At 36.9% G+C, this 12,698-nt stretch overlaps 1 protein-coding gene across 1 annotated transcript; it reads right to left on the reverse strand.

The window, feature by feature from the left end:
* Positions 1 to 8,556: 8,556 nt before the first annotated feature.
* On the reverse strand, positions 8,557 to 12,698 carry GCK72_022538 (uncharacterized protein; the record flags this gene model as incomplete). Its single annotated transcript, XM_053734889.1, has 4 exons — positions 8,557 to 8,646; positions 9,716 to 9,832; positions 9,881 to 9,972; positions 12,614 to 12,698. 4 exons carry the CDS (start codon positions 12,696 to 12,698, stop codon positions 8,557 to 8,559), a joined length of 384 nt encoding a protein of 127 aa, XP_053578455.1.

A 12,698-nucleotide genomic window follows, 5' to 3' on the forward strand; every position in this document is an offset into this window, starting at 1 on the left:
CACAAACAGTTTTCGATTTTGACCTCTAAAAATGCACTGGAAAAAATGATGACCACTGGCCGACATCTTTGAGATTTAACAAAACTCGCTGGTAACTTCTGGTTCAGAAATAAGATTTTTTCAGTTTTACAAGAAGAAATAGAAGATTTGAAGAAAATGGAACCTTCTTCATCTGAAAAGATGCTGAATAAAGACCATGTTGTTCTTTATAATTCTTATTATTTGTGAATTGGAGAAATGAATTAACCTAGTTTTGCTTGTCTTTCTGAATACATTATATGACATGAAACATCAAAATCGTGTGTATGACACAATCAAAACCGCCCTCGTATCTGGTGTTTACTATATTGATGATGTCAGCATTCAAGATTGCCAGCTCACCTCATAAAGAGATGAGCCATATCCAAAAATTATTTCAGTGGGGTGGAGGTTAGAGATGTGCAAATAATGGTCATATTACAGGGATCTCCGGGGAATCCCACCATCCACTTATGAGATCAACTTCGAAAAAAACACCGGCGACCTATGCGAAACGAGCGGCCGACATCTCCCGGGTTCCGCCGCCCGCTATGTTTTGTGTGGGAGAGGCGGGGTTTGTCGAAATTTAGTTTAAACTTTTTAAAAGTGCGTTAGTTCGAAAAAAAAACATGTTTAATTAGTACTTTTGTCAAAACCTAATAGTTTTAAAAAAGTAATTTGAAAATCACACTTTTCCAGCAGTAGCTGGCGCACCTTTGGCGCGTTTGCAAAATTTGGTCGATTCTGACTGTTTTCGATTGCTTTTTGACATAAATTTGTAATATTTACATGTTTTTTCACTTCTCGCTACGTAAAATTAATATTTTTGTAAAAAAGAAATCTGAAAATGACACTTTTTCAGCAGTAGGCGGAGAGACTGGCGCACCTTTGGCGCGTTGGCGAAATTTGGTTGATTTTGACTGTTTTCGATTGCTTTTTGACATAAATCTGTAATATTTACATGTTTTTTCACTTCTCGCCACGTAAAATTAATAATTTTTGTGAAAAAGAAAACTGAAAATGACACTTTTTCACATACTTGTCACGGGCCGGGCCGGGCCGGGCCGGGCCGGGCCGGGCCCGCTAAAAAAATCTTCCGGCCCGGCCCGGGCCGGCCCGTCAAAATATTGAAAAAAAAGCTTGCTGCGGGCCCTGCGGGCCGGCCCGGGCCCTGAAATTTTCAGAGGGCCCGGCCCGTGATTTGACAAGTATGCTTTTTCAGCAGTAGGTGGAGAGACTGGCGCACCTTTGGCGCGTTGGCGAAATTTGGTCGATTTTGACTGTTTTCGATTGCTTTTTGACATAAATCTGTAATATTTACATGTTTTTTCACTTCTCGCCACGTAAAATTAATAATTTTTGTGAAAAAGAAAACTGAAAATGACACTTTTTCAGCAGTAGGCGGAGAGTCTGGCGCACCTTTGGCGCGTTTGCGAAATTTGGTCGATTTTGACTGTTTTCGATTGGTTTTTGACATAAATCTGTAATATTTACATGTTTTTTCACTTCTCGCCACGTAAAATTAATATTTTTGTGAAAAAGAAAACTGAAAATGACACTTTTTCAGCAGTAGGCAGAGAGACTGGCGCACCTTTGGCGCGTTTGCGAAATTTGGTCGATTTTGACTGTTTTCGATTGCTTTTTGACATAAATCTGTAATAGTTACATGTTTTTTCACTTCTCGCCACGTAAAATTAATATTTTTGTAAAAAAGAAAACTGAAAATGACACTTTTTCAGCAGTAGGCAGAGAGACTGGCGCACCTTTGGCGCGTTTGCGAAATTTGGTCGATTTTGACTGTTTTCGATTGCTTTTTGACATAAATCTGTAATATTTACATTTTTTTCACTTCTCGCCACGTAAAATTAATAATTTTTGTGAAAAAGAAAACTGAAAATGACACTTTTTCAGCAGTAGGCAGAGAGACTGGCGCACCTTTGGCGCGTTTGCGAAATTTGGTCGATTTTGATTGTTTTCGATTGCTTTTTGACATAAATCTGTAATATTTACATGTTTTTTCACTTCTTGCCATGTAAAATTAATAATTTTTGTGAAAAAGAAAACTGAAAATGACACTTTTTCAGCAGTAGGCGGAGAGTCTGGCGCACCTTTGGCGCGTTTGCGAAATTTGGTCGATTTTGACTGTTTTCGATTGGTTTTTGACATAAATCTGTAATATTTACATGTTTTTTCACTTCTCGCCACGTAAAATTAATATTTTTGTGGAAAAGAAATCTGAAAATAACTCTTTTTCAGCAGTAGGCGAAGAGGCTGGCGCACCTTTGGCGCGTTTGCGAAATTTGGTCGATTTTGACTGTTAACAGTCTCCCCCGCTTCCGATAAAGCAAGGTGCGGTGTTGCGCGTTTCGCGTGTTTTTGTTTGCGCACTTGCCGATTTTTGTTGACGCATTTCGCAATTTCGGCGCGAATTCAAATTTTAGACCCCATTTTTTGGCTTGAAATGCAGTTTTTTGGGAATTTAAAGTTTCTGTGACAATTTTTCCAAAAACAATTCCCGAACTTTTTTAAGTTAGTGTTTTTCGAGTCTATTAAACACAAAAAGTTGAATTTTTATTCTGCGTAGGAGGAGTTCTATACTTTTAAAGTTTCATGAATTTCACTGTGAAAACGGCCGTATCTTTTTATTTACTCCACGAAAATTAAAGTTTTTACACTTTTTGAACGTCTCTCAGTCTAAGGAATTTCTTTCTAACAAAAACAATCCGTGAAATGTAACAGAACAAAAGATCGAAAAAGGCTAAAATTTTCGAAAAATCGTCCGAATTTGCGCCAGCTACTTGATTGACGCGTCTTTTTCTGGCATTGCTTGGCGTATTGAAAGCTTGGGAGCCTGTGCTGTTTTCGATTGCTTTTTGACATAAATCAGCATACTTGCAAAATATCGGCCCGGCCCGGCTCGGCCCGTCGGCCGGGCCGGTAGAGAAAGTTGCCGGCCCGGCCCGGCCCGGTCGGCCCAGAGTCAAAAAATGAGCACAATTTTTTCACAAAATTTTTTGAAATTTTTTGAAATTTTCATCAAAAATAGTCAAAAATCCTATGTACACTTGAGTTTTATCGATATGTAAAAACATAGTCAAAAATTCGACTTTTTTGCGAAAAAATCAAAAAAATTCAAATTTTCAAATTTTTGTACTGTGACCCGGGCCGACCGGGCCGGGCCGGTGAAAATTCTCAAATCGGCCCGGCCCGTTGCAAGTATGTAAATCAGTGATTTTCTAATTTTTTTTCACATTTGATTACGTCAGATTAAAGTTTTTATGACAAAATCAACTGAAAATCACACATTTTCAGCAGTAGGCAAAAGATCTGTCGCACTTTTTGCGATCTTGCGGAAAATGATTGATTTCGACTGTTTTCGATTGCTTTTGGTCATAAATCGGTGATTTTCACTTTTTTTCACTTTCCGTCAAGTAAAATTCATATTTTTGTGTAAAAGAAATCTGAAAATGACACTTTTTCAGCAGTAGGCGGAGTGTCTGGCGCACCTTTGGCGCGCTTGCGGAAAATAATTGATTTTGACTGATTTCGATTCCTTTTGTACAAAAAGGTGTAATTTTTAGATCTTAGGATTTGAGCAAATCAGAGATAGGCGAGAGTTACTAGTTTTCTAATGTAGGCGCAAAACTTGAGATCAGGTTCAAAAGCAATGCCGACATCACGAACCGAATTGGAATTTAGAGTGGGTGAGCCAACAACGCAAATCTGGTGTCGAAGGTTGAGAGAACCCAGGCGGAGCTTTTTCAGATGTAAGCCCTATTGGAATGTGGCAGAGGAAGGTTGCTGGAAACTTCCCAGTTGGAGAGCAAATCAATACCTGTTCAGAAACTGGAAGGAAGATGAAAAAAAGAGGATGCGACAAGTTTTCAAAATTGGTTATTTTGAAATTAGCAGAGTTGTGTATTTTTATTTGAATTCGAGAACATTAGATTGACAAAACAGAAAATGAAGATCAGCTAATAATAGAAAGATATTATCTAAAGACAAGTTACTTTGTTCTTCTGACATCTTCTCCAGCTCTTGAGTTTTTAGTTCAGCAGTTTTCAATTATTCTCTTGATAAGTTGGCTTTCTCATTACAGGCGACAACTTTGCGGCGGATGTCCACTTGTTTTTGTTTCAATCCTTCGTTTTCCACATTCTTGTTGTTGAATGTTTCTTTGAAACTGTCCAACTAGTGATTGAGTTGTTTCATCTTTTCATCTAAATTTTTGAAAATTTATTAAAACTAAACTAGTTGGTTACTTACCTTTCAGATGTTTTTCTTTTCCTCGAAATTTTGGAAATTGAAACTCGATGGAATCGCTTTCAATACCTCGATATAAACTGCCAATTGTTTATTCTTCGCCACTAAATACTTTGAGCAATTCTAGTCGAGCAATTCACGCATTCCTGTCTGCACAAATCTTGAACAGGTGAGCACTGAACTTGTCTATTTTCCTCTTTGACTCCTTGTCAATCGAATACTTCTTTTCATATCCTGGATAACTGAAAAAATAAAAAATTGAACATGCCCACCAACTACAAAAAATTTCAACTGTGTTGCAAAAAATAATAAGAAAACAGCTCTAGCAGAAGAATCTGCATTTAAGAAAAAATCCATATTTTTTGCAACAGTTATTGTCTTTAAAAAAATCTAAATATTTTCAAGTTTTTCTTTTCATTAGTCACAATTTTGGTTTGGTTTTGGAGCAATAACAGTTATTGTGATTGGTTTAGACACCTACTGCCTGAAAACGTGTCAAATTAGTATTGTAAAACTCAAAAAGCTAGAAATTTATTAGTAGTTTATTTAATTGTAGATATATCAAAAAACAGTTTATTTTTTTGTCTGAAAATTACTTTTTTTCAAAAACCGCACAAAAATTAACAAGTCTAGCTCTTAATTTTAGATTTCGTAGGCTTATGCAGCAAAATAGCCTATCTCAGCCAAAGAGACATCTGGACACCTTCTACACACAGACAGATACCTCCTCTCCTTTTTCTCCTCTTAAAGATTGATGTGTGCGGAGAGGACAGATCTGATGCGGAGAGGGAAGAGTGTGTGCGGAGAAAAAAGAAGAAGGTCGGTATCTCGGTTTGTCTGCTGCCAAATAAATGCGAAAAAGAAAGCATTTTGGCTAAATAGCTCAAAAATGTACTCAAAAACATTGTAAACGTATGAGAAAATAGGTATTTAATGATAAATTGCGAAATTTTAAGTTTTTTTTTCATTTCTTTCGACTCACCATTTAGAATTCAAATAAAATCATTAGTTTTCATAAGGAAAACATTAAAAATTTGGGGTCGACCTGCAAACGAGCTGGTCACTGGGGGTATACATGATGGAATGATGTTTGAAAGAGACACAGCCTCTCCTCTAATAAATACGCTTCGTGGGGCGCACTTTCACTACCGGGCGAAGAGTAAACGATCGGAGCAGGCCGAGGGATAAAAGAGAGAGAGAGAAGAAATGGCGAAATCACATAGCACTCTTCTTTCTCTTCCAATAAAATTGACGTGAGCGGAGGTAACAGAATTTGTGCGGCGAGGGAAAAGTGTGTCCGGAGAAGAAAGAAGGGAGGTGTCTGTCTGTTTGTCGGTTTGTCCAAAATTCTGCAATCCAGACTAATGGTTACGGATGGTTAATGTATTAGGTTGGCTCATAATTTTCTGCAATTTTCGAGCTTGCCGGTTGTCGTTTTGATTTCTCGACACAGGAGTTGTTTTTCGATATGGTTGTTTTTGTGTTTGGTAGACCAACTCAAGTACTTGTTACAGTTTCAAAATTTTTCTTCTCGCTTTTGTTCCCGCCGAGAGCGGAGCTTTTATTACCAAGCAAATTTTTGCGTTTTTGAAACGTTATATTGTTTTCATTTGTTTCTTGTCTGAAAATTAAGTCATTCAAAAAAAAATTGCTGATGCATCTCAGAGAATTTTTGGCGTAGGAACGGCGCGTGCGCCGTCGAAATGGCGTAAGCGCCGCTGTAATCGGCATTAATGCCACCTGTTATGGCGTTTTCGCCGAATGATAAACCAGCGGCGCAGGATTAGGAAGCAAAAAGGTTGAGATCGGCGAAAGTGCCGCAATCGCGCCGGTTTGAGAGGAGGCGGCCAGGGAAGGGCGCTGCTGCGGCCTGGAAACTGCATTTACGCCGTTCATTGGCCGGACCTTGGAATGCTTACTTCCGCATATCCATGTTGACTCATTATAGGTTTAAAAAATCATTTTTCCATGTTTTTACTCTACTTTTTAATTTTTTACTGATTCCGAGATGTGTAAACGACGAAAAGGATGACAAGCACTCGGTAAGTCTTATTTACAGTAAGAAAATTGGAAAATTGTCGTCGGAAATTGTAGAAATGGACAACTTTTTCAGAAGAGAGCTGAAGTACTCCGTCTACACGACAGGCCCATCCCCCGGCAGTGGAAACTTCCAGTTCAGAAAGGTAATCATCTCCCAACTTTTTCTATAATGTAGGCTTTTTTTCAGCGAGGAGGTTCTAAACGAGAGACGACACTGTAGACGAGGAACTCGAAGAATTCGATGAGGAGAACGAGTGAGAAAATCAGGAGGACTCGAATTCAATACAAATTGGTTATCCCGTTTTGTTACAAATCTTTTTTGTTGTTATATTGGTTCGTTAATAAAATTTATTTTTCAAAAATCGATAACCTGATCAGGAACCGAGGGGGAAAGAAAAAACAGCGGCCTAGAATCGGCGTTAACGCCAACTCAAAATCCGGCGTTTGCGCCGCTTGATTCGGCGCTTTCGCCGGGTAAATCGGCCGGAGCGCCGGCGACCACCGGCCTCACTTCGGCGCGCGCGCCGATTTTGGCAGCGCTTGCGCCGATTTGGTCGGCGATATCGCCAAAAATTCTCTGAGATGTTAACAAAGGTCTTCTTGTTTCAATGCAAATATATTTTGATTCAAAAGATTCGAAACAAGAAACTTGGATCTGACTTAAAAAGTTCTTCTCTTTCAGCAGTCAGAGCTAAATTTTTAGCATGAGCGCTCTCTGCCCTCTTAAGAATAAACAAAGTACATGTTTTGGGAATGGTTTCGGTATACTTCCTGGTGTAAAATGTTTTTATTATAAGCAAAAACTAGTTTTCTTGACAGTTTTCTCGACTGAAGATGCATTTTTATTGAAAAGTTGTTGTAGAAACTCATGATCTTCAAGTTTTGAAAGAGATGGCAAGAAAGGAAGTAGATAGAAGAGGAAAGGAGTAGCGGGAGGAGCGAGAAGATAACTAGATACAGGGCTTTTGTAGACCATAACTCTTTGTGAAAATCCAGTAGTGAAAAACTCTCACCTACAAAAATAAAGATCGATTTCTAACCAACATTCCGTGCAAATCTCAAAAATATTGGATAAAGAGAAAAATTGTGACACGCCTCAGAAAAACTATTATTTCAAAACAGGAAAATTGCAAACGTATAAATTTATAGCTTAATTTGTGTTATTTTGTGAGTATGGAACATCAAAAACATTTCAGTACGCATTTTATGAAATCCAAAAAAATTCTGACCCAGGCACTTTTCAACTACTAAAAATGAATTTGTTTGATTTTGTGAGCCTAAAAAAAGAAAAACATTTCAGTACGCGTTTTGTGAAAAGGCAAAAAAATTCTGACCCAGGAAGGACTCGAACCTGCAATCTTCTGATTAGAAGTCAGACGCCTTATCCATTAGGCCACAAGGCCGCAGAGAAAAACGCGCCAGGAAAGAAGAAAACATGGTAAAGAGAAAGTGGAGAGGGGGTACTGGGGGAGGCAGTGCATAATTTGGACTATCAGAGGTTATAACTCTTTATAGAAAGCCAGTAGCAAAAAACGCTCTACTACAAAAACAAAGTTCTACTTTCAATTTAAATACCATGCAAATTTGGATAATATAAAACAAAAACAAACTAAAAAAAAAAAAAAACTTCATTTCAAAATTAGCAAAATTGTATATGTACCACCCTGTCTGCCCTGCCTTCGGCGGTTTGTCCGGCTGGCCTCTCCTCACTTATGCGGCCGCGCTCTTTCAATTATGCCCGCATGGCCGATTGGTATAAAGCGGTCGTTGTCCAAAGTACGCCAGTTCGGTTATGTCCGCTGGCTCAGTTTCTCGTCTTTTTCCAAAACCGTGGCGGACAGCGCCTCAGACAAATAGACAACTCCTACTTGTCTTTTGTATATGAGAATGATAACTGAATTAACTAAAAACTGATAACTGAGAACATCAGTATTAGATAGCAAAAAATGAAGATCATCCGAAGATGGAAAGAGATTTCCGAAAAGGGGCCTAGTTTATATTGGGGAAAGTTTTTGATGTTTACATTACAAAAATGTAAAAATAATAGTCAAGAAAATTTATTAAAAGTTAGAAGAATAAATGAAACAACAACAAGAAAGGTTTTCAAATAAAATCAGTGTTCTCGAACTCCCGGCTTACTGAATTCTGTTCTTTTTTTAAATTGAAGTTGTACACCTGAAATGATTAGTTGTATCCTAAAGCTTTTTTTCTCGAAATTCCTAACCTGAGTACCAGTCAACTCAATCTGTTGTCCCCAGATTTCGCACTGTTCTGTTGTTGGACAGTGGAACTCTTTAAACCTTGTTTCGGAGGGCGTCTGTTCAGCTGAAATAAACATGTTACATGGTTTTGAATACTCTTTATTCTAACTTGGGAGAGTTCCAAATGTTACTAGGCTTTTTTAGTGGCTCATATCCCATAAGGTACTTCTCAACACGTTGATTCCGAAGATCCAATTTTGCAAAACGATTTAATCAAGATAAATGCATTTTGAGTCATTTCCAGTGCAAAAGTTGCATTTTTTAAAAGGCTCAAAATCTATTTTAGATCTAATTTTTCCAATTTTTCTGTGTAATGCGTTTTCTAATAAAAAATAGTTTTCAGAAAAATTGTGTCACTTTCATTTTTGACAGTTTGACAGTTGTGATTAAACTTTTTTTTAAAAATTTTTAATCAGTAAACGTTCCTTATGTGTTTTTTGAACTTTTATTTACACATATGTTACCAAAAAAATTGGAAAATTGAGTCTAAAAATCATTTTGAGTCTCTTGAAAAATGCACTGGAAATTTCACTGAAAATTTCACTGGAAATGACTTAAAATGCTTTTATCTCAATTCAATGAATGGCTCTGCAAAATTGGATCACATATTCGAAATCAGCGCGTTTAAAAGTACTTAAGAGGGTTAAGCCAATTAAAGAGCCCGAGTTACGACTGGAAAATTCCCTAGTAGGAGTAATTAGAAGAAGATCATTCAAAATACTCAAATTTTGAACACGCATTATTTTCTGGTGAATTCAGTTTTTTAACTTCAATCACTCGGCTCAATTCCAAAAAAGGGGGACTCTAGAAACTAAAATTTTGATTAATTTGAAAAGTACGGCTCCGAGACATTCTGCCACTAGTCATTTCGCAACTATGACGTTTCGCAACCACACTTCATTTGCATTTTTGGGTCAGTTGAAAATGTTTAGTGGCTTGGGAACATATTTGAAGAGTATAAAATGGAAAAAATGTTATCTGACCCGTTTTTTTTAACAAGCCAGGTTAAACTATTGCTAGTTTTATGGTTGTGAAACGTCCTAGTTGGGAAATTATGTATTTCAAAATACCTTATTCTGGATTAGAGCCAATTAATCTTACTCAAAATATGTTTCTATCAACATCATTGTTACCTGAGCTTTTATTTTCATACGTTGCTCACGTCCCCAAATTCGCTTCTTCTCTTTCATCTCTTCCCATTTCTCGGGATTTTTAACTTTGTCCCTTTTGTTCACAAACCAGTTGGAAACCTGCAACTTTTTTTTTATGTAATGAAGTATTCAAGATTTCAAACTCACTGTTTGCAATTCCAACTTGTTGGCGTCCGCGATTTTTCGTTTTCTTTCCGTTGTTGGATTTGGGTTTATTTGGTCCCATTTTTTGACGATAACTGAAAAATCAAAGAATTGAGTATGTCTACCAAAAAGTAGCTCTATTCGAGAATCATGAACCCTATTTTTGAAAAAAGATGCATTTTTTTGGGAAAGTTGTCATCCAAAATTTTTAAATATGTTCAAGTTCTTCTTCTGATTAGTCACAATTTTGGTTGGGTTTTCTGCCTTAATTGTTAATACTAGTCGTTTGAACAACTACTAACTGAAAACGTGTTATATTGAGATAGAAAAACTCAAAAAGCTAGAAATTTGTTAGTGGTTTGTTTAATTGTAGACATATCATAAAACATTATCTACTTTTTTGAAAAACAAGGCCACCGCACAAAAAATTACCAAGCTGATTTTTAACTTCAAATTTCGTAGACTTACGCAATCAAAGAATTCAAAACAGCAAGCATTTCGGCTCAACTGTCCAAAAATGTAATCAAAAACAATTATTTCAAGCTTTCTCGGTGTGGCGACTTGCATGAAATTTTTCGATCCGAGTGATATAAACTGTAGTTTCAATTTCTTCCTACTGTATTTAGAGTTCTACACTAAGAAACTAGCCTTAACTAATAAGATGTTCTCCTCCAAATAGAGAGACATCTGGACACCCTCCACCAACATACAGATACTTCTTCTCTTCTTTCTCCTCTCAAAGAAATTAATGTGTGCGGAGAGGACAGATCTGATGCGGAGAGGGAAGAGTGTGTGCGGAGAAGAAAGGTGTCTATCGGTGTATCGGTTTGCACAATTGCAAGCATTTTGGTTAAATAGCACGAAAATGTACTCAAAAAACAGCATAACTTATGAGAAAGTTGGTATTTAATGCTAACATTTCGAAATCGCAACTATTTTTTTTCATTTCATTCGGCTCACCATTTCGAATTGTCTGTCGGTGGCTAAAAAGCTTGCAATTTGTTAGCAAGTCATTTAATTGTTGTCTTATAATAAAACACTATCTACTTTTTTGTCTAAAAACTAATATTTTTCGAAAACTAGACTACAGCATAAAAAATTAACAAGTATTGTTTTTAACTTTAGATTTTGTAGGGGAAAGCAGCCAAATAATTTCAAAATAGCAACCATTTTTGCTGAATAGTCCGAAAATGAATTGTAAATTATGAGAAAGTTGGTATTTAATGCTAACATTATAAAATTAAGAGTTTTTTTTTTCATTTCCTTCGACTCACCATTAAGAATTCAAATAAAATCAATAGTATTTGGGGGTCGACCTGCAAACGAGCTGGTCATTGGGGGTAACACATGATGGAATGATGTTTGAAAGAGACACAACGTCCCCTCTAATGAATACGCTCAGTGGGGCGCACTTTCACTAGGTAAAGAATAAACAATTGAGCATGTCCACCATTTTCAAAAAATTTCAACCTTGTTGCAAAAAATAATAAGAAAACAGCTCTAGCAGAAGAATCTCCATTTCAGAAAAAAATCCATATTTTTTGCAACAGTTATTATCTTTAAAAAAATCAAAATATTTTCAAGTTTTTCTTTTGATTAGTCACAATTTTTGTTTGGTTTTGCAGCCATAACTGTTATTGTGATTGGTTTAGACACCTACTGGCTGAAAACGTGCCAAATTAATATTTAAAAACTCAAAAAGCTAAAAATTTATTTGTAGTTTATTCAATTGTAAGCATATTAAAAACATAGTTTTCTTTTTTGTCTGAAAATTTCTTTTTCTCAAAAACAAGGCTACCCCACAGAAAATTAAAAAATCTGGCTCTTAACTTTAGATTTTGTAGGCTTACGCAGCCAAATAGCCTGCAAAAGAGACATCTGGACACCCTCTACACACAGACAGATACCTCCTCTCCTTTTTCTCCTCTTAAAGATTGATGTGCGAGGAGAGGACAGAATTAATGCGGTGAGGGGAGAATGTGCGCGGAGAAAAAAGAAGAAGGTCGGTGTCTCGGTTTGTCTGCTGCCAAATGAATGCGAAAAAGAAAGCATTTTGGCTAAATAGCTCAAAAATGTACTCAAAAACATTGTAAACGTATGAGAAAATAGGTATTTAATGATAAATTGCGAAATTTTAAGTTTTTTTTTCATTTCCTTCGACTCACCATTAAGAATTCAAATAAAATCAATAGTATTTGGGGGTCGACCTGCAAACGAGCTGGTCATTGGGGGTAACACATGATGGAATGATGTTTGAAAGAGACACAACGTCCCCTGTAATGAATACGCTCAGTGGGGCGCACTTTCACTAGGTAAAGAATAAACAAGATGAACAGGCCGATAAAGAAAAGAGAGAGAGAGAGAAGAGATGGCAGAATCAGATGCCTGTCTCCTTTCTCTACCCAAAGTGATTGATGGGTGCGGAGATAATGTGCGCAGAAAAGAAATAATGAAGGTGTCTGTCGGTGTGTCGGTTTTTACAGAATTTTCCGATTCAGACTGATGGTTACTAATGGTTGATGGTTGTTGTCCAGTTTCATGATCAGATTTGTATTATTTTCCGCTCTCAGTGGAGAATCCGCAAGTTAAAGTTTAGAGTATAAGACTTTATTAAGAAGGTGCTGTAAAAACTCATAATCTTCCAGTTTTTTAACGAGAACAAGGAAAGAACAAAGATATTAGAAAACACAACTATTGATGAGTAAAATTATCAATTCCACCCGATTGAAATCTTACGGCGGAGTTTTGGTGTTGTAGACATGTCTTGTACGTCGTAGTTGGAGAGGTAGCAGCAGTTGTCTGCAATAACTGGGGGCGTCAT

Source organism: Caenorhabditis remanei, chromosome X, assembly GCF_010183535.1.
Source record: "Caenorhabditis remanei strain PX506 chromosome X, whole genome shotgun sequence".
Lineage (NCBI taxonomy): Eukaryota > Metazoa > Nematoda > Chromadorea > Rhabditida > Rhabditidae > Caenorhabditis > Caenorhabditis remanei.